The sequence below is a fragment of the Bison bison genome, unplaced genomic scaffold (genome assembly GCF_000754665.1).
Source record: "Bison bison bison isolate TAMUID 2011002044 unplaced genomic scaffold, Bison_UMD1.0 scf7180017864452, whole genome shotgun sequence".
NCBI lineage: Eukaryota > Metazoa > Chordata > Mammalia > Artiodactyla > Bovidae > Bison > Bison bison.
The window spans coordinates 3546701-3568650 of record NW_011495014.1 but is presented as its reverse complement, the minus strand read 5'-3'; the positions used below and the strand labels follow the sequence as shown (position 1 = coordinate 3568650).

The 21950-nt window shown below is 37.6% G+C and overlaps 1 protein-coding gene across 1 annotated transcript in view; it reads left to right on the top strand.

Annotated features, from left to right (window-relative positions):
* Positions 1–21950, top strand: part of CSRNP3 (cysteine-serine-rich nuclear protein 3) — a 105199-nt gene that overhangs the window by 7224 nt on the left and 76025 nt on the right. The window contains exon 2 of the mRNA XM_010858947.1: positions 9603–9773. Coding sequence (XP_010857249.1) covers positions 9626–9773 — 148 coding nt within the window. The 5' untranslated portion in view covers positions 9603–9625. The remainder of the gene's footprint in view (positions 1–9602; positions 9774–21950) is intronic.

Genomic DNA, 21950 nt, shown 5'->3' with positions numbered 1-21950 from the left:
TCTTTGGCAGGATCCCAGTGCCTAGATGGGTATGGTCCTGAAGTTTGACCATATTTATTATGATGTCCACTTTAGGGTACTTTACAAGGAAGTGTTTTTAAAAGATCTTTCACTTCAGTCTATTCCCATGATTCTTCTGAAGGAAAAGGATGTCATATCTCTCAAATATCTTTTGATCTATGCTGACTACTCTACTATTTAGTCAGAACATTTCTAAACGACTGAAGAGAAACTTCTTAAGTGCTCAGGAGAAAAAAATGTTAACTTCCAGTGCTGCAGTAATAGTTCTAAATTCTTTCACATTTGTGTGGTTTTTTTGTTCCCCTTAATGTGGGAAGCCTTGCCAGTCATCCAAGAAATTAGACTAAGTCTTAATAGAAGCATATAAAATAAATTTTTCATTGGTACTTTTGTCACTGGGGTAGGAAAAATAGGCTTACAGCAGGCACTTGATCAGTTTTCAACAGTTTTAAAAGCCTTATCATGTTCCTGGTTGGGTCTCTCTGCTCTTGCTAACTGAAAGTGCATCCTGAAAGTTAACTTTAGGGAACAACTTTGGCTTTCTGTCCACATGTATTCTATTATATCGTGTTGCCAAATAACAACTAATGAACGACGTTTTTAGGGTTACGAAGCATTGAAAACCAAGTTCTGGCTATCTTATATGGACACTAATCCCAATGACAGGTAGTGTGGCAAGCTTATTGGGGTTCTGTAGAACCCCTTTAGCATTAGTAAGTGGAGTGGCCTTCCATTCTTTGCCAATAGGGCATGCATCAGCTTAGACACTGCAGTTTGCACACAGTGAGGCAGGACAGTGCTGAGTTAGAGGCACCCACCTTTGATGGAGGCCAGGCTTTTCTCATGTACTCCTTGGTTGTGGGGACTGTACTGCATCAGAGCCTGTTCTTACTAGGTATGCCCTGCCCCTTATTTTTATAGAAGTGGAAACTGAGACCCAGAGGAGGTAATCCTCTTACCTAAAATTAGGCCACTTGTTAGTAGCTGATCCAGGATTAGGTTCCAAATTGATGACCATTCATTTACTGAACAGGCACTGGAATACATATTCAGTCCAGGAAGAACCCTACAGTCAAGTATGTGAAACAGTCAGGTGAACTAGTAATTCTGATGCAGTATAGTAAATACTGCTCAGTGCATCAACCAGGTGCTGTGCTGTGAATGTGGGGAGGTCACTAGACCCAGTGTGATGTTGGTCAGGAAATACTTTTCAGAGAAAGTCTGGCTCAGGTCTCCTGGACCAATGACCTAGATCTCTGAAACCACAGTTTCCTTTGCTAAAACTAACCTGCAGGTTTTGAGAAAAGATTACAGAGGATAGGTGCAAAGTGTCTGGCCCGTAATAGATATTCATCAAATGGTGACTGGCATTATTATAAAAGGAATGAGGCAGTCTAAACTACATCTTAGGAAAGACAGACACTGTTTAGAAAGGAACCCTTGAAATCAGTAAGGAATGTCCACAGGAGATGCAGTTCACTCTTTGGCACCTATGGCAGAAGAAGCTAGGGGAGAAAGAACCTTGCCTTAGGAGAGAGATGACCCTAGTGTAAAAGGAACAGGAGGCAACAGATGCTCAGACTTCTAGAATACTTTAAACTAATGTGTTCACAATCAGTTATTCTTTCAAGTTCTGGATGTCCACCAAAGCTGAGGAAATGGCGTTAAGTCACTAGAGCAGAAGTTTTTAACCAGGAAATCCATGGATAAATGGCATATGCACGTGTGCACTTGTTTCGGGGGCAAGCATTCATTTCTTTAATTAAATTCTCAAACTGCAAATCATCAAGCTACAAAATTGTTGAAATTCAAAATATATAAAGTAACTCAGACCTTTAACTCAAGGTCACAGTTAACTCTGGCATAAGGAATTCATACATAATTGGGGAACCCTCCAATGTTTCTCCAACAAAAATATTCATTAGACAAGAGCATTCCCAGCACTTTTGGCTTAAGCAGACACCTGGACAAGAGAAATGTATTTGGCTAACTTGCACTCCTTGAATTGGCAAACCACCAGTATCATTTTTCACATTGGTGGTGCCCCATGGAAACACCTTGCAGGATTTTACCTTGTGAATTCATTGCCAAATCCCTATCTTCTTGGCAGCAGCTATGTTAATTTCTTGCCAAATGGGTTAAGGCAGATATGGCCTAGTATTGTGGAAGAAGATATCCCCCCTTTTTAAAAAGAAATGCATAAGCATTCTGAGACCATTTGGCATGGTGTGGTCAAGGCATTGAAGTCTGATGCCAACTTCTTAAGATTACCATTATCTTATTTAGTAGCAACTTCAGCCAATAGTCAGTGTTTGATTCATGTAACAGTGTAAGGGCAGTAGCAGTGTGAATGTTAGGGCAGAACAAAGATTACTCAAATTCATGCTGTAAAAAACTGAGGAGGAAAAAGATTTTGATTTAAACTAACTCATTTAAAATTGTATCCTGATGGGCTTTCTGGTGGCTCAGTGGTAAAGAATCCACCTGCAACGTTGGAGACCCAGATTTGATCCCTGGGTTGGAAAGATACCCTAGAGGAGGGCATGGCAACCCACTCCAGGATTCTTGCCTGGAGAATCCCGTGGACAGAAGAGCCTGGTGGGCTATAGTCCATGGGGTCGCAAACAGTCAGACACGACTGAGTGACTAAGCATGCATGCAATTAGGAACATATCTGGATAACTAATGATATCCCACCAGAAAATACTCAGTATGATATTTTCAGACAAGCCCTCTTTTCTTAAGTACTGGAATAAAACCTGCACACCATCAATTGAGCAACCGTCCTTTTCATCCTCTCTCTGGCCCTGTAGACAATCTAGTTGATGAAGTGTGACATTGTGAATAATCTTGGTTTTGCCAGCTAAGCTTTTCCCACCTGCTGTCACAGAAGAGCCGTACACCAGTATTTTCATCAACCTGTTTGCAGTGCTTCTCATCTCATCATTTGAATTTGGTGAAGCAACCAGAGGAAACATCAAAATTGCTTTCCATTCTGCGTAACAGTAAAGGAGAATAAGCTGCTTTTTCTGTGCAACTGAATCCTGACATTGGTGGTTCCTGGGCTCTGGGCCCATTGCTGACCAAAGTGAACAGGCTTAGCTTATCAGAGTTGTTGGGAAAGAACTTTATTATGGTTTCTTAGCTTTTTGTGCTTGCTGGAAGAATTTGATGAGGATGTAAAGTAAATTATTTTCTTCTTTGATAAACCAGGAAGAAATGTCCTTCATGTCAGGTTACAATGCAGGCTAACATGCTCCTTTGATATATGCCACATCACCAAGGCAGAAGGGTCTTTGTTAATGACCTTTGCGGTTAAAGGTTACTCTCATTTTGATTAACTACAAAACTAGCAAGCAACCAATGCAAAGGATACACCCAGGTAAAACTGAGCAGAGGGGCTCTAGACACACCTCTTTGTTCCTGAGAGAGGACCATGTATAGCTCTTGGTCTAAGTAGCCTCCATGGAATTAAGGACCTGCAGGTCAAGTGAACCATCAGCCTAGGGAAGAAACAGCATCTCACTGAAAATATCTCCCCATTTCAATATAAAGAAATTCTTGCCATGCCAGAATTACTTCCTTTTAAATGCATTTTTTCCAGCATCAGTGATAGGGCACACTTGCCCTTAACTTATTAACTATCTCCCACCCCCCTCATCTTTTTTTCAGTTGTTTGATGAACTTGTGATTTACCCTAATGACCTTACATGTTTCATTTACTGGGTTTTGTCTGATTGATAAAGGACAGGAATATTCATATGTGGTAGTTCATTAGTGAAGTGAAGTGAAGTGAAAGTTCCTCAGTCGTGTCCAACTCTTTGCGACCCCATACAGTCCATGGAATTCTCCAGGCCAGAATACCAGAGTCGGTAGCCATTCCCTTCTTCAGGGGATCTTCCTAACGCAGGGATCGAACTCAGGTCTCCTACATTGTAAGCAGATTCTTTACCAGCTGAGATATAAGGGAAGCCCAACAGTACTGGAGTGAGTAGCCTGTCCCTTTTCCAGCAGATCTTCCTGACCCAGTAATCAAATCAGGGTCTCCTGCATTGCAGGAGGATACTTCGCCAACTGAACTATCAGGGACACCCCAGTTCCAGTCGGTAGGTGGCATCTTTTATGTAGATGTTTTCTTGATTTCATAGTCATTCTGCTTTTTCACCAAGAGCCAAGAGCACCAGTTAGGGTTGTCAGAAGAAAAGCAGGATGCCCAGTTAAATTTAAATTTCAGATGAGCAACAAATAATAGGTAAATTTATATCTCAAATGTTATTTTTTTTAATCTAAAATTCAAATGTAACTGGGTATCCTTTATTTTAATTTGCTAAATCTTGCAACTCTAAAATGAATCTTCTCCAAATCAAAGAACTTGCTGTACAGAACTAAGAGATTGATGATGCTCTTAAGCCATATTTTCTGTGGCCATTTCCTTATAATACATAGCAAAACATTAAAAATAGGGACAGACTGTCATAAGAAAAAAGGATTAAACATAAGATGAATATAAATGAGATAGTAAGAACTCAGTGAGTTACCTAGAAAAGCTATGAAATTTTTAATCTGTTGAAAGAGAGGAACATGAACAGGATTCCAACAAATACCCAAAATTTAGTTTCAATCATTCTTCCCAAGGCATTAAAATGTACATTTTTATCCAATGTCTTACTTATTTTCACCCTCCAGCCTTCTGGTTTCTGACATTTTTTCCAGAAATACATTAAATAAAATAATTGTACTTATAATCATAGAAAATCTGGTATAGTTTATCAGTATCTTTTTGAGTAGAGATGGAGACATTTCTACTTTTCAACTACTTTTTCTTTAAACGTGTCCAGAGGCTTCTCACATCTAATACAAATATGAAATAAATAGTATATGTTAATTAAGAATAACAGATACCCAAGATTATAAGATGTTTTTTAGAATTTTAAAGTTGAATTTGGCAATAGAAAGGGCACTTGAGTGTAGGGGAAAAGGAATCCCAAACCAAGAGGCTGGCCAAGTGATGAATTCATGGACTATATTAATAAACGAAAAAATTAGATAAATCAGTGCTAGATAAGGAGAGACTATTGACTTTGAAATGCGGTGAGCTTATTGAAGCCTCTGGGTGAGGTTCTTTGTAGTGATACCTAATTGGGTGGCTCCTTGCCCATTGGCCCTGTAGTATAATGGTCACAAGACTGACACCTGACCCAAAGTGGGCTAAAGGTTGCTCATGCCTTGGAACATTAGGCTTAAACTGTGAGACACAGAAGTTGCTAGACTTAAACCCGGTAACAGTGGTGCTGTTAAAAAAAAAAAAAAAACACCAAAAAAACACATCAAGGAATTTCTACAGCCGTAATCTAGAAGCTGTCCTTATTCCTGCTGTTCCTCAATTTTGCATTTCAGCTGTATCTTAGATTGCATCAACTAGTTCAGTATTTTTCCAACAGATGTCTTTGTGCTTAAGTTAGCTAGAATTGGCTTTTGGGTTGCTTGCAAGCAAAAAGAAATTGTATGACGTTTTGAGGTCAATTTCATCTCATTTTGATTCTCATCTAATCAAATATGCCAGATATTTTGTTAGGAGAGATAGAATGGTGAATGAGATGAACATGATTCTGCTTTATGGAGCTTTTAGTCTATCAGAGAAAATAGACACTGACAACATAATTAAACTATGGAAATGGAAGAGTTTCATTCATTCATCATACAAATATTTACTGAGCCCCTATTAGATATAAAGCATTGTTCTAGATGCTTGGAACATCTGTAGAGAAAACAAATATTCCCACTTTTGTATCTTCCAGCAGGGGATGAAAAATAATCAATAAACCTAAAAGTACATAAATAAATAATATAGATTTAGAAGGTGGTAAGTGCTATGGGAAAAGAAATTAAAAAGGAGATTGCAAGAAATCATGCATACATCAAAGGGCTTAGAGTCCAGAGAGAAAAGACAGGTTGGAGAAAGTGAATTATTTTTAGAGCTGAAATACTGGCAACAAGGCCAAATGGTCCAAAAAGGTGAAGTTAACCACAGTATGTTGTTAAAGACTTTATAAGCCGTTTTGAGGATTTTGAACTTTATCCTAAGGCAATCCAAAGCCACTTAAGAATTTTAAGCTATGGACATGATCACATTTACATTTTAAATTTATCGTTCTGCTTCCAGCCTGGAAAACCCATTGAAGGCTAACAGTGGTGGATGAGAGAGAATAATTAGGAGGTGGTTGTCCTAGTCCAAGTGAGAAATGGTGATACCATTGATTAACATGTGTTTCTTGAATTGGAAAATGGTAGCTGTATTTAAATGGCTGTTAACGAGACAAATTTTCAGCTTATCATATTTAGAGTAAATTAATGCCTGTCCAGGTTTATCTTCTGTTCTTCGAGCTTTAATGCTGTTTACCAATTTGAAATGTTGACCACTTTTACACTGGCTTCGTACCTACCAAGTTTAATTATGTCTCATCTTTAGGAAGAAAATATATGACAAGTTAAGGAGCTGTGCAGCCACAGGACAAGCATTGATTCTGCTCACCTGCGTTTATACCTAGCTACCTACATATGGTTGTCCTCAAATTCTGAGAGAAACAATACAGGGTACAAGCAAACCAAGTATATACAACTCCTCTATTAACAGGCCTTCCCTTTAAATTCTTGTGTTCTTTTCTTCCTAGTGAGATAGTATAGATGATGTAGGAGAAAACCACATGCTCCTTTTACCATTCCACTATTAGGTCTTGATCAAGGTTTATCTGCTGGTAAGCAATAGGTCATTTGGCCCTCATAATTTGTTATAACATCTTGTTACACTCAAATAATATTTTTTAAAGGCTGTGAAACTAGACAGGTGTTATGCTTGGTTGCTGCACAAGCAGTTTAGCACTTAACCAGTTTCACTGGTATGAATGAAGTTATAAAGTTATAAAGTGTAAGTCGCTCTTTGTGACCCCATGGACTGTGGCCCACTAGACTCCTCTGTCCAGGGAGTTCACCAGGCAAGAATACTGGAGTGGGTTGCCATGCCCTTCTCCAGGGGATCTTACTGACTCAGGGATCGAACCCTGAAACACATATTAATCAAGGGTATCACCATTTCTCACTTGGACTAGGGCAACCACCTCCTAATTATTCTCTCCCATCCACTACTGTTTGCTTTCAATGGGTCTCCTGCATTGCAGGCAGATTCTTTATCATCTGAGCCACCAGGGAAGCCCAAAGTTAAAGTTATACCCACCTGTAATTATTTGAATGTTTAATTTTCAGCATAGATACTAATCCCATCTTAAGCAGTCAGTTCCTTTTTTCCTTTGACCTGGGAAGAGCTTAGGCTCTTTCAGTCCCAAAGATGTAGACAGAAATTGCAGTCAGCCTTCAACTCCACTGCTTCAGGTCTTGCCAGTACAAATGTAACAACAATGGGAAAAGAGATTTTTGAATTCTCTTAGCATCCCTCCAAACATTTCCCCTCTCATGCTTGAGGAAGTGAGAAAGGAAGAGAAGAGAGCCAAGTACCACGTTTTGCCATGCTGGAATGTAGTTTCCTTTGGCCAGTTGGGTGTTCTTGATTGTCAAGAAATCTGCCTTTCTCAAGGAAGTTGGGGGAGATCAGATGGTTAAGTGGCGCTTAAGGACATGGTTTTTAAGTGTTACCATTGTAATATCTTATTTTAAAATGTACTTTTTAAACATGGGCTTCCATCTTGTATTACTTTGTGTCTTGGTCTCTCTCCCTCATGAATTACTTTGCATCTTGTTTGAAGTGAACAATTTTCAAATTTATATCCTGTCCTACTTTTATTTCAGGAACTTTACTTAAAATATCTTTTCCCCCCTCCACCCTGCTCAGATATGCATGAACATTATGTGCATTTCATACTCTTTAAAACAGAGAAAATAATAAGCCAATCTGAATAGTGGTAAAAGAAGAGTCAGAGTAGAGATTTTATTCTCAAAAGAGTGGACAGAGCAGTATCTTCTTATTGCTATCAGTTATCTATTGTTAATACAAGTCATGAAAAGACATAAATTAGTAAAACAAGGCAATAGAACATGAATTTGGAGGTATTCTCAATTCCATGCAGCCCAGCATAGTGAATGCTTGCTTCTTGGGAGCAGGTAACACATTCTACTCCTTTTTGTATCCCCTTACTCCACTGAAGGAGTCAAGCATATGCCTACTGGTTACTAAACACATGAATAGATGAGTAGAGTAAATGTAAATTAATGATACTTAAGAGACATCTAATACTGTCCTTAACTTTACTAGAAGTCACACCAGTGATGGACGCAGAAGATTTTATTAGGAATTGAGTGTTGAGTTATATAACACTCTGGGGCTGGTGTGTGGCCACACTCAAGGAAGGAGCTACTGGAGAACAGACTAGAAATTAGGCAAATGGCCCTCAATTTGAGTATGTGTCAGAATCACCTGGAGGGCTTCGGAGAGCAGTGTCCTAGGCCCTAACCTCCAAGGGAGTTTCTGATTCAGTAGATCCGGAATGAGGCTTTAGAGTTTGCATTAGTTAGAGTTTGCATTTCTGAGATTTCCCCCTTAGGTGGTTCTGATGCTGCTAATCCAAATAGAATTTGAAAAGCTGGCCCAGCTCCGGGGATCTGGTCAGGCTGTGCGCTGTGTGATTTGCATAGAGAAGGAGGTAATTACAGCAATTTCTGAAGCCAGTACCTAGATAATGTAACAAAGAACTTAAATGGGAGTTTAAAATCAGCTGACATAAATAAGATGGAAGATAGAATGAATGGAATCAACCTAGTAATACCTTCAGCTTAGTTAATTTAATTTAGCAATGTTAGACCATCTACCTATATCTGAGCTAATATGTAGATAAGTTATTCCTGAAATATGTTTACATTGGCAGAAAGTTTATGCCCTGTGCATATGTCAAGGTAAATGATGAAGATGGAGAGAGGGCAGCTCAAGGAGAGAAGACATATCATTCAGCCTAGAGAAAGAATTTAGGAGAAACTACCTCCACTTCCCACTCTTCACTCTTCCCACCCAATTAGTGCTCTATCCCTGGTAAATATCCTTAGGAGGTTTCTGAAACTGTGGCGACAGCTTCAGCAACCAGGTATCATGTGGAAGCGTTTCACTTTATTGTAATAGTTAAGCGGAAACTACCTAAAATTTAGACCTGATTGCATACGCTTTGTTGTGCTCAGCTAACTGGGTTTCTTGCATTTTAAAACTTGAGTATGAAGTTTTTGCATACTTATCCGTGTTCCTTCCAGTAATCGTTTAGGACTTTGGGGAACATTAACATTTATCTTTGTTACAGAATTTTACAGACTTAAGTGGATTTTCTCAACTTGCCAACAAAAAGGAATAGAGGTAGTGCATTAAAATGAAATATGTCTAAAAAATTGTTACATTTTGGTAAGCAAATGGTCAGATGCTCATATTTAATTTCATTTCTGAAAATATTTTTAAAAAACTGCTTAGTGATCCTTTCAAGGGAAAACTCAGCTCATGTATAAAAAGCCATATAAAAATGACTCCAGAGACCTTGGCTGCACATCCAGCGGTCAAATATTTCAATGCTCCGCTGCTCCCGTTCCTGTTACAGGTACATGTGACAGCGCTGCAGCGATGAGTGGAATTTTAAAGAGGAAGTTTGAAGAAGTTGACGGCTCCTCGCCCTGCTCCTCTGTGCGGGAATCAGATGATGAAGTTTCCAGCAGTGAAAGCGCTGACAGTGGGGACAGTGTCAATCCATCCACTTCTAATCATTTTCCCCGTGAGTACAAATCCATGACTGAGACGGATTGTTTGGTTCTACAGTGAAAACAATTGTATCATTGTGGTGATTTTTTAACTGTTATTCCTAATTTTGTTTTGCTTGTACAATTGAACTAAAAGCAAGACATGATTAAGGAAAAATGAAAGATTTTTGAGGCATCAGTGGATTCCTTTGTTTAGTGGATTATTTGATAGTGTTAACCAACAGATTCAATGAAAAATGACTTTTTATTATTATTACTTTTCAAAGGAAATGCCCTGCTCTGGGATGCGGAAAGACATGTCTAGGCACAAAAAATGTATCCTCATCATAGCTGAAATGATACTCTAGGAGAAAAAAAAAAACAACAACAACATGGGGAAGATGTATTTGGGAGTGGAAAGTCTGGGCTCACTGAGAAAGCACATAGCCAACCATGATTTAAGAGATTAAACAGCAGCAAAACTCTCCCAAATGTGCAAGTACTCTTTATACTTCTTTCTACACATCCCTTTCTTCTCTTATCCTTAAGAATAATATTTAAAGCCCACAAAATAAAAAAGCTGTATTCTTTCTCTTTTTCCACTGCCCTGTAGCATCACAGCTTCCTGTCAGGCAAGGTACTGTGAGGTTTGAAGGACTGACAAGGGAATTTCATAAGATAATACAGTCTACAGGCTAAATGAAACTATTACTAGCTAAATAATCTTGAGTTTATGTTTCCCACAGGAAGCTTTTAATATATCGTGATATGATGACAAATAACTAATTTTAGTTTTTTATTTTTCAGTTAAGTAGCTGATTTTATTAATATGTCATTACATAATATAGAATTTATTTTGGTAATGTGACTACCGAGAAAACCAAGAGAATTAATCATATTTTTAAGAGTTAATAAGGAGTTCAATAAAACTATTGAACATGAGACACATATACTAAAATCAACAGCATTCCTTTAAGCAAGCAAAACTCATAGAAAATAGAATGAGAGGACATCTACAATTATTATAAAAAAAATGTCATCAAATATTCAGGGACAAAGTAATTGTGTGATGTAGGTTGATCTTCAGATATATTTACAAATGTCATGATAGTGTGAAATGAGCTTGTGTTTTGATTTTAAAGATGTATGTTATGTGTTTGGCCTTAATATTAACAGTGATAATAACAACAACATCATCATCTAAGATGGTTTTGTGAAGATCAAAGAGCAAGTGAGATAATACACATGAAAGAACTTTGTAAAATGTCAAGTACTGAGCACATGTTATATTAAAATTTATTCTCATAGCTCACATTTATTGGGCACATGCTGTGATCCAATAGCTTTATAGACATTATTCCTACCCTTCACAGCCATCCTGGAAGAACCACTACCTTCAATTTACAGAGGAAATAACTGAAGCTCAAAGAGGCTAAATATATTGCCCAAGATCACATAGGATTTAAGATTAGACACACATATATACATGTGTGTGTATATACACATATATATATATCTCCATATATTTATGTGTCCCGTCCCATAGTCTTCACCTTTTCTATTATCTCATTCTGCCCTTTAATTATATAATATTGGACATGTCTTTATAATGCGATTTATTGTGAGTTAGAAAAGTACTTGAATTAATGAAGAGACAGGTTATGCTTCTGGATATAAAGGTAAATCTATTAAATCTTTCCACATTAATTTGTGGATATAAAAGTATAATCTTTATAAAACCCTCAACTAGACTTTTTTAGAGGTGATGGAATAATAAAATCTATTTGGAAAAATAAGCTAATTAGAATAAAGGGATATTTTTAAAAAGAAGCCATAAATCTTGAAAAGCTACCCCAGATATCAAATAATGGTAGAAAATTATATAGTTTAACATTTTTGGTACTGTATTAGGTCTAAGAAAATAGAGAAAATCTCAATGTAGTATAGATAAGAATTATATATTATATATACATGTTATATGAATAGAGCATTATAAAACAATGTGAGGGAGGAAGTATTTAATAAATGATTTTGGTGTTAGAGTTTGAAATAGAAAAATTCAGAAACCCATCTCACAACTTATACCAAAATACATTTCAGATGGAGTAAGTAGACAAAGATTTTTAAAATTCATATCATGGGGGAAATTACATATTTGCTAAATGTTTGGTAGGATTGTTATCTGAGCTTTGAAGTAACATAAAAAAGTCACATTGCAAAATACTTAAAATATTTAATAATAGAAAAGTATTAAACATACCTGATCCCCCCAAAAGCCCAAAGTAAAATAATCTATATTGGAAAGAAATTTGCAGTTAGTATAGCCAAGCATTATTGTCTAATGGCATACAAAAATACACATGTAAATTTTTTATATAAATTAAGATACATACCTTTAAAGATAATCAACATGATAGCAAATATAATTAGCAAATATTTTGAAGCATTACAGTAGTAATAACAGAGAGTAAAGTAGTACTAGTGAGACTTCATTGTATGAATTTGTGGAAATTTCATCTCTATGAAATTAGTGTTCCTCTCTCCAATAAAAAATAGTAGTACAGTACTTAAGTGCTGGTGACGGTCACAGTACAAATTGTATGTACATCCATATTGCTATTGATGGCAATGAAATTTATAAAGCACTTTGGAAATATAAGAGCCATAATGATATTCATCTCTATACATCTATACAATTATAGATAATTTGTCTAAAGGGGAAAACATCAAAAACGCAGGGAAAATGCATAATTGAAAATGTTGATGGTTGAGGGCAATGCCAAAAAATGGGGATTGGGGCAGGGAAGAGGAAGGTCATGTGTCTAGGAGTGGGGAAATGATTCATTACGTTTATGGTAGCTGATACAGTTAATGTATTTTCATGATAATTATGAAGACATGGGGCTTCCCAGGTGGTGCTAACGGTAAAGAATCTGCGGGCATGCAGAAGATGCAGTTTCTATCCCTGGGTCAGGAAGATCCCCTGGAAGAGGGCACAGGTAACCCACTCCAGTATTCTTGCCTGGAGAATATGACGGACAGAGGAGCCTGGCTGGATACATTCCACAGGGTTGCAAAAAATCGGACACGACTGAAGTGACTTAGCACAGCACAGCATGAAGACATGAGGTAGTGTTAAGAAAAGGAGAACACACAATTTTACCTACACTGCCAGGGAATGTCTTTGTATCATGCTGCTAAGTGCTGCTAAGTCGCTTCAGTCATGTCTGACTCTGTGCGACCCCATAGATGGCAGCCCACCAGGCTCCCCCATCCCTGGGATTCTCCAAGCAAGAACACTGGAGTGGGTTGCCATTTCCTTCTCCAATGATTAAATTACTCTAAAAACTGAAAGCAATTGGTTTTTTGAAGTATTAGAATGATAGATTAATTTCATATTTGTTCATTTTTATTTCAGTTAATATTTATATATTTCACAAAAAGTGTTTTAAATTTAAACTAAAATAACTGTAGTTTAGATTGTGTTTATGTAAGCAAATGGCATGATCACTAAATCATGCAATGCTTCAGTTAGCTAGTAAAGAGTTTTTGAGTTATGTCCAACAGATGTTATTTTTCCTGTTGAATAAAATAGACATATTTTGTGGTACCCAAGAAGTTACTGAAATTTTCAACTCATCATTTATTGCCAGTGGTAGTTGGCAATAGTTAGTTTTCAAACTTGATAATTGAACTTTGTATTAAATGAAATCTGGCAGAGATTTTTCATTTTTAAAGACAATTAAATGATTGATTTAATCAAAAGTGCCCTTTTGATTTAATAGTCTGTTTAGTTTACCATATTAACATTATGGGGAAGGAGAAAAAGTGGGAGAAAAAAAGGCAAAACATCAAAAAACAAAAATTCTCCCTAGATTATTAATATTTGCTGTATAAAAGATCTGAACATGTTAACCCATGTGAGAGTATTTAAAAAGATTTCTTGTTTCTTGAAATGTATTTCAAATCATTTGCTAGCCCCAAATAGAGGCACAAATTTTTGTAAAATGTTTTATTTATTTTTTCAGCTAGATTAAAGTATGTACTGATCTGAAGTCATTTATAGAAATATGTATTATTATTGATGAATCTTATTTCTTTAATATATTTTTCTACTTTCAAAATAAAAGTAATTACCGTAAAGAAGGATTTTTGATTACTATCAAATTTATGTGGTATTAGGAAATCAAATTTAGCTTCACACAGATCTTTTAAGATATGGTTATTTAAATCTCACTCATTGTGAGGTCATCTTTCAAATTTAAAATGTCAGGTACACCCAGTGCTTTATAAGCACTAACATATTGTGTAACATAACATTTTGTTATCATTACAAATATAGGAATTGATACAAATCATGTGGAACGAGGCAGCATCTATGGTAGTAGAAAATTCCATGCTATTCCATGCTTTCTGTAAGCCTATTCAGTTTGTAGCACATCACATTATGATATTAAAAGCTTCGAAATGTAAATCAGTAAAGACATGATGCCTTTTTCCTTGGACTTTGGAGTTTTGCTAGGCAGCTAGCATACTCGCCCGCGATCAACCAAGGTCATATCTTGTACTTCCCTTGAGATAGAAGCCGCTGGATTCTGTATTGCTGTGGAACGCTTTGTTTCATCAAATCCCTGTGGCTCTATAGCCAATCAGCCTGCACTTGAGCTCTGTCACAGGGAGAGCTACAGAGAAGCCGGTATGATTTTTTCCTACCCTTTCAAGGTTCTTGGCATTTCCCACAAGTAATGAGAAGCTGTTCGACAAAGCATCCTCCCCCAAGGAACACATATTTTTCCTGAAACACAGTCTTTCTACAAATAAACATATAGTATTTAGGAAGTGGAAATATCAAAAGGCAAAATGATAGGTATTCTAAATGGCATGTGAAATCTGATGGTGGATGTCTTACATAGGATAAGAGTTTCTAATGTACAGTTCCACATTCTTGAGTTCACTGCGTAGCCTAAAATCATTGTTTGATTAGGAGCCATTATTGTACCCATTTTATACAAGTAGAAGTTAACATTCAGAGGTATATTAATTTATCCGATGGCTGAGTTATAATCTGTGTTTGTCTCCCGCCCTCCCTCCCTCCTTCCATACTTCCCTCAGTTTCTCTCTGAATACATAGGGCATGAATATGCTGCCACGTGCATCCAAGTCACCATTTCCCTCCAATGTCAATTCCCTCCCACTGACTGCACATTTTATAGTGGGATTAGAGATTAAAAATCAATGGAAATCAGATCTTGACGTGAAACTTTGTGGTGGAAGTACAACCAAAACATATCTATTCTCTTTACCAAGCAGTTAACATGCATTGAACATTTAGATTCCGTTTTGACAGATATGGTGTATCTTATGTTCAGTCTCTGTGGTAGGTGCTTTTAGACATGTCAAAATGATAGACTACCGGCGGTAAATACAGCTCAGATTACAGGTCGTGTCTACTCAGCATTGTGATAATAACTTAAGAACTTACTATAGCAAAAACAAACGTAGCAATCAATCCCTGAATCAATAATTTTTCAAACAATGGAGGTGTGTTAAGGCAGAAAGTGAAGATCGAAGTTTTAGGGAAGTCTTTGAGCAGGAGTAGGCACCATGTGACCCTCAAAAGCTTCTTCCTACCTTGTGATAATATGGTTCTAAGAACAAGGATCAAAATTGGTCTTAAGTTAGAGCAGAAACCAAGTAGGAAAAGAGAAGCAACATAGGGCAAGGAACCTCTGATAAGCTGTTAAATTAAGACCTTCCCAGACCCTGACTCCCTTCATCTCCTTGTGCTAGAAAAGAACCAGTTAGCCTGGCATTGTGAGATCAGATCTGGAACCAGTTGCAGATTTACATAGTAGGTCATGTCCCTATCTGGACACTAGCCACGGACCAGTTAAGTCATTAAGTGTTTAGTTTAGTGGAAATATGGGATTTAAGTAGTTTGAGTGAAAGAAATAGATACAAGTTAGTGGTCCATTTGGAAAATATTTAATACTCACTTGAATGTGTTATAAAAGCCATTGACTGATATACAGTGGAATTATTTTCAGATTATTTTGCCTGAGAGGTCTGGGAAATCCAGTGCATTGAATCAGAAATAGTCAACCATGGCTGCCTCCTCTGACCTTACTTTCCCCATCCCTCAGGCTGAAAGTTCTTCTCCTCTGCTTCTCAATCTCTGACTACGAAGTTCTGTACCCGCTACAAGGCTCATATCAAATGTTTTTTCTCTATGAAAACTTTACCAAGTCTCTTATTCTACTCATCCTCTTTCCTGAATCTCCTGGTATTTCAAACACTTTAGCAATGGTTTTCTATCTTCTTTCCATCCCAGTATTTCCCACCATGATGTGAATAGCCATGTGATAGCTGACTGAACCATTAGCCTCTTGTTTCCTTGACCACCTCTATTCTGGAGTCTTCTATTCCATTCATATCATTTTTCTCCACTCCCCATAGCTGCTTGTGTCCACAGCTTTACCCATGATAGTTTGACAAACCAGTACAGCTCTATCGTTGAAATATCAAATCTCAGTGCTCTAAACTCAGACCATACCCCTTCTCCTTCCACTCCATTTCTCCCTCTACCCATATTTTTATCTCATACTCTTGTTTTCCCCAACATGTGGATGCATGCTATGTTGTTTCAGTCATGTCCAACTCTTTGTGACCCCCATGGACTATAGCCCACCAGGCTTCTCTGTCTATGGGATTCTACAGGCAAGAATACTAGTATGGGTTGCCATGCTCTTCTCCAGGGGATCTTCCTGACCCAGGGATCAAACTCACATCTCTTATGTCTCCTGCATTGCCAGGTGGACTCTTTACCACTAGCACTAGCTGGGAATCCCTTTCCCCAACATAATACCCACTTTTTATCTTTACATATCTTTCCAGAGCACCTTTTATATTCACTCTTTTGTTTTGGCTTTTTTTGCCGAGAGTACGGTGAGGCCTGGACTCTTAACCATTTTCCTCCCCTATCCTTTACTCCATATTTCCTTTTTATTCAAAACAGCTGAACACTTTAAGAAGTTTTGGAGAAAATGATAAAACTGGGTGTTTTCAACTTGGCTGCCCATTATTGCTACACGGCCTCCTCCTAAGGTGCCTAGGGTTGTTTTCTCTTCCATCTCAAAGCACAGAGTACTTACCAGACTCATCAAGTCCCTCCAGCTCTGACATCATATTGAACAGATTACCTTGCCTTCTCATCACCACGAACCCTACTTTCCTCTTTTCCTTTTCTGCATGTCCTTCTTTCTGTCTTTAAATAGGGCATTCAAAATGAGTTTCAAAGGAATGAGTGTAAGCTCAGCAAAGGCAGGAGCTAGGTCTTTGTATGTCTCGTATCTAGTAACCTCTTAATAAATATTTGTGTAAGTGAATGAATGAACACTTATTAAGTACTTACTGTTTGCCATAGCACTAGTACTAGGAGCTGGAAATACAAAAGTAAAGGAGACACCATCCAGTTCTGTAGAAACTTACAGTCTAATAGCTCTTCAGCCCTTCTTTAAATTATTGTATTCTGTTTTACACCATTGTTATTTGTGTGTATACCTTATCTTTTTGGAGATGTATAGAGCTTAAGCATATAGTCTCAGCCCTAAGACTGGTGCTGGTTCAATTGCTAATAAATCCTTGATAAATAGCACTTAGCTTTGTAAAGAGTTTTCTTTTTTAGTACAAATAAATCACATAAAGAAAAAAAGATGCATTTGTTGTAGGACTTCATAATGATATGGACATTAGTGGAAATAAATACCAATTTTCAGGCTAACTCTGTAATTTATGATTTGGATGGGTGTCATTGTGATATATCAGGATCCTGATTTATCGGTTATTATATCCAAATATGTGTAATGGTGAACTGGGTTTTAAATAGGTTCCCACTGTAATTATGTATTCCCAGCATGTACATGCACCTTTCTGGTTTCATTTGCTTGTATACAGCTTTCCCAGGCAGAAACATCACTATTTAATTGGATGCTGTGCAGCTATTTAGGCAGTAGCAATATAACACACTTGAGAGAATCCAAGATGCTTTCACCTTCACCATTCTTTGAAACAGCTAGGGAAAAAAAGGTATTACCAACTCATACCACTAACATTATATAAGTACAGTTCATTTATTGTGGTTTGGTTTGGTTTAAATTTAGAATCAGAACCTCACATGTAGCCTTAATAAATGATGACTTACTATATTGAGCTGTTTATTTCAGCCCTAAGATTTTTTTAAAAAATTCTGTTTTGGTCTTATTGTCTTTCCCCTAGAGTCACATGTTATATAATAGGTCTCAAATCTGTCCACCGATCCCCTTATGTGTTGTACTCCCAGTACATACGACTTGCATCTCTCCTCTGGACTGCTGCAGGAGCCTGCCAGCTGCTCTGAGCTTCCTCTCTTGTAGGAAAATCAGCCTCTTCTTTATGCAGGAGTGTACTGGATCTCATCTCTTTCCTATTTGAGTCCTTTAGTTGCTTTCAGTTGTATTCATTACCTCAGCCTCCAAAAATCTATGACTGAGACTTTGCTGTCCTTTCCAATTCCTCTCCTGCCTTCCCTCCATCTCCAAACTCCAGCCATACTGATCTTGATTCAGTTATTTGAATGTAACAAACGTTCTTGTTCTAAGATCCTTCTTGGAAGAGTCTTCCAATAACTGACTCTTGATATTTGAGGTTCCAGCTTAAATATCTGCTCTTTGAGGTAGCTGTCTCTGATCACCCCATCCAGAGCATGCTGATTCAAAGTCTTCATCTGTTAGTGATATAGATCCAAGTTTTTACAGGAAAAATGGTACTATCTTGGAGTTGCTTTCCAATAACCCAGCAAAAAAAGAAAAAAAAAAAAAGAGCTAGATGAAATGAGATTTAAAAGTATGCTACTCCTTATATTTTTAATTAAAATTTTACATAATACATTAAAATATGTAGGTACTATTTATCCTAAAATTTCTGTGAAAGCTGCTGCTGCTACTGCTAAGTCGCTTCAGTTGTGTCCGACTCTTTGCGACCCCATAGACTGTAGCCCACCAGGCTCTGCCATCCCTGGGATTCTCCAGGCAAGAACACTGGAGTGGGTTGCTATTTCCTTCTCCAGTGCGTGAAAGTGAAGTCGCTCAGTCACGTCCGATTCTTAGCGACCCCATGGACTGCAGCCTACCAGGCTCCTCTGTCCATGGGAGTTTCCAGGCAAGAGTACTGGAGTGGGGTGCCATTGCCTTCTCCGTTCTGTGAAAGGTCAAGGGCTTAAAAAATGACCCAGTAAAATTTTGAAAAAGAATAAGGAAAGGGGAGGATGTGCTTACCCTAACATATCTCAGTACTGAAAGTGTTATAGTGGTTAAAGAACATGGGCCTGCACATGAAACAAATGGAGAGCTTAGAAACAGCAACATGTAAATGGCAACTTAGTTTACATCAGAGCAGACATTGCAAATGAGATGGAAAAGCAGAGACTGTTCTAGTGAATATCTTTGAACAACTGGCCAGTCACATTGAAAAATATAAAATTAGATCCCTGACTCATACCATATATGAAAATAAATTCCCAATGAACTAAATCAGTTCAGTAATGAACTAAATATCTAAATGTAAAAAAAAAAAATCAAATACTATAAAACTTGTAGAAAAATGTAGAATATCTTTATGTCAGGTATGATGCGAGTAACACAAAGCATAAGGAAATATATATTTGCATATATTAAGCTTGTTTATATGACCAAATATGCAATTAAAAAGGTGAAACAATGGGCACAGACAGGGAAAAAAAATATTTGTAATTCATTAACTGACAAGGAATTACTATTTCAATATGAAAGGAACTCTTATAAAAATAAAAGCCAATCCAATAAAAAATAGACATAGAATATAAATATATAATACACAGAAAAACGCTAATACAATTATGAATAGATGTTCAATTTTGTGGTTAGTAATTAGGGAAATTAAAGTTGAAAGAAGACACTGTTTCACACATGACATACTATCAACATGGCAAAATTTTAAAGTTTGACAATATCATTTATTGATAAGCATATATTGAGGCAGGGGCTCTCAAAATGCACTGTAAGTGTCAGATGCTATGTGAGCATGACATCTAGGAAATCTGGTAGTGAAAAGTTAACCATTAACTGTCCATCAATATGGGCTTCCCAGGTGGCTCAGTGGTAAAGAATCTGCCTGCTGGGGCAGGAGACACAAGCAAGGCAGGTTCAATCCCTGGTTTGGATAAACCGCTGGAGAAGGAAATGGCACCTACTCCAGTATTCTTGCCTGGAGAATCCCATGGACAGAGGAGCCTGGTGGGCTGTAGTCCATGGGGTTGCAAAGAGTCGGACACAACTGAGCAGGCACGCATGCATGCCTGCGCCCATCAGTATAGGGTCGGATAAGCTGTGCTTTGTTCATATAATGACAAAATAGGTAATAGATTGAACTGAATAGTCAGGTTTATGTATATATATGTACCGTTCAGTGAAAATTACAAGTTTCAAGACAGTACTTACATTATTAACGCACACAGAAAAACAATCTATTTTATGAAACAAAAAATATACATAGGAAGGGGTGATCAAAAAGGATGTGAAAATTGGTACCTCTAGAAAGGAAGGGTCTAAGAATGGATGGTGGGTGCTTTAACTGTACTTTTTCATTCCAGGCAATGGTACTGGAGTGGATTGCCATTTCCTTCTCCAGGGGATCTTCCCAACCCAGGGCTCGAACCCAAGTCTCCCACATTGTAGACAGATGCTTTACATCTGAGCCACCAGGGAAGTCCAGAAAGGAAGGGTCTAAGAATGGATGGTGGGTGCTTTAACTGTACTTTCTCATTTTCATTTATATTTCAAAAGGAGGAATCTAAAGTTAATATGCTAAATACTAATATCCATTAAATGTAGGTAATAAGTACATGTTACATCTGTAACTTTGAAATATTTTACAATTTTTGACAAGTTTTATGTATCTTTCACTTGAGATAAAAATCTGTGAATCACCCACTCTCCACATCCCCATTATTTTCTTTCTCTGCACCTTTTTTCCCTTTCATAGCACATACCACAATTTGCAACTGTTTTATATTTGTTTACTATTGCATATGTATTTTATTTACCATTGTATTCTGAATAACGAAAAACAGTAGAGCCCTGCAGCCCACTAGAAACTTTCAGGCCAAATTTGGTAGTTAGTTCTTAGTTCAGTTGCTCAGTAATGTCCGACTCTTTGCGACCCCATGAATCGCAACACGCCAGGCCTCCCTGTCCATCACCAACTCCCGGAGTCTACCCAAACTCATGTCCATCGAGTCAGTGATGCCATCCAGCCATCTCATCCTCTTTCATCCCCTTCTCCTCCTGCCCCCAATCCCTCCCAGCATCAGAGTCTTTTCCAATGAGTCACCTCTTTGCATGAGGTGGCCAAAGTATTGGAGTTTCAGCTTCAACATCAGTCTTTCCAATAAACACCCAGGACTGATCTTTAGAATGGACTGGTTGAACTTCCTTGCAGTCCAAGGGACTCTCAAGAGTCTTCTCCAACACTGCAGTTGAAAAGCATCAATTCTTCAGCACTCAGCTTTCTTCACAGTCCAGCTCTCACAACCATAGATGACCACTGGAAAAACCATAGCCTTGACTAGACGGACCTTTGTTGGCAAAGTAATGTCTCTGCTTTGAAATATGCTATCTAGGTTGGTCATAACTTTCCTTCCAAGGAGTAAGCATCTTTTAATTTCATGGCTGCAATCACCATCTGCAGTGATTTTGGAGCCCAAAAAAATAAAGTCTGACACTGTTTCCACTGTTTCCCCATCTATTTCCCATGAAGTAATGGGACTGGATGCCATGATCTTAGTTTTCTGAATGCTGAGCTTTAAGCCAACTTTTTCACTCTCCTCTTTCACTTTCATCAAGAGGCTTTTTAGTTCCTCATTACTTTCTGCCATAAGGGTGGTGTCATCTGCATATATGAGGTTATTGATATTTCCAGCTTGTGTGTCTTCATTAGGTAGAACTAAATTTAATGTATTCATTTAGTGCCTTTCTCTTGTCCACAATGATAGCCAAGTGACGTTATCAAATTTTTTCCTGACACCTCATACCTTCATTGCCTGGGTCCTAAAATGTAGGGAGCCATCTCTTTCCCAGGTGTCATGTTCCAGGCTGCACAGTGATATCTAGAAAAATACTCATCAAAATTTGCTTCTTGTA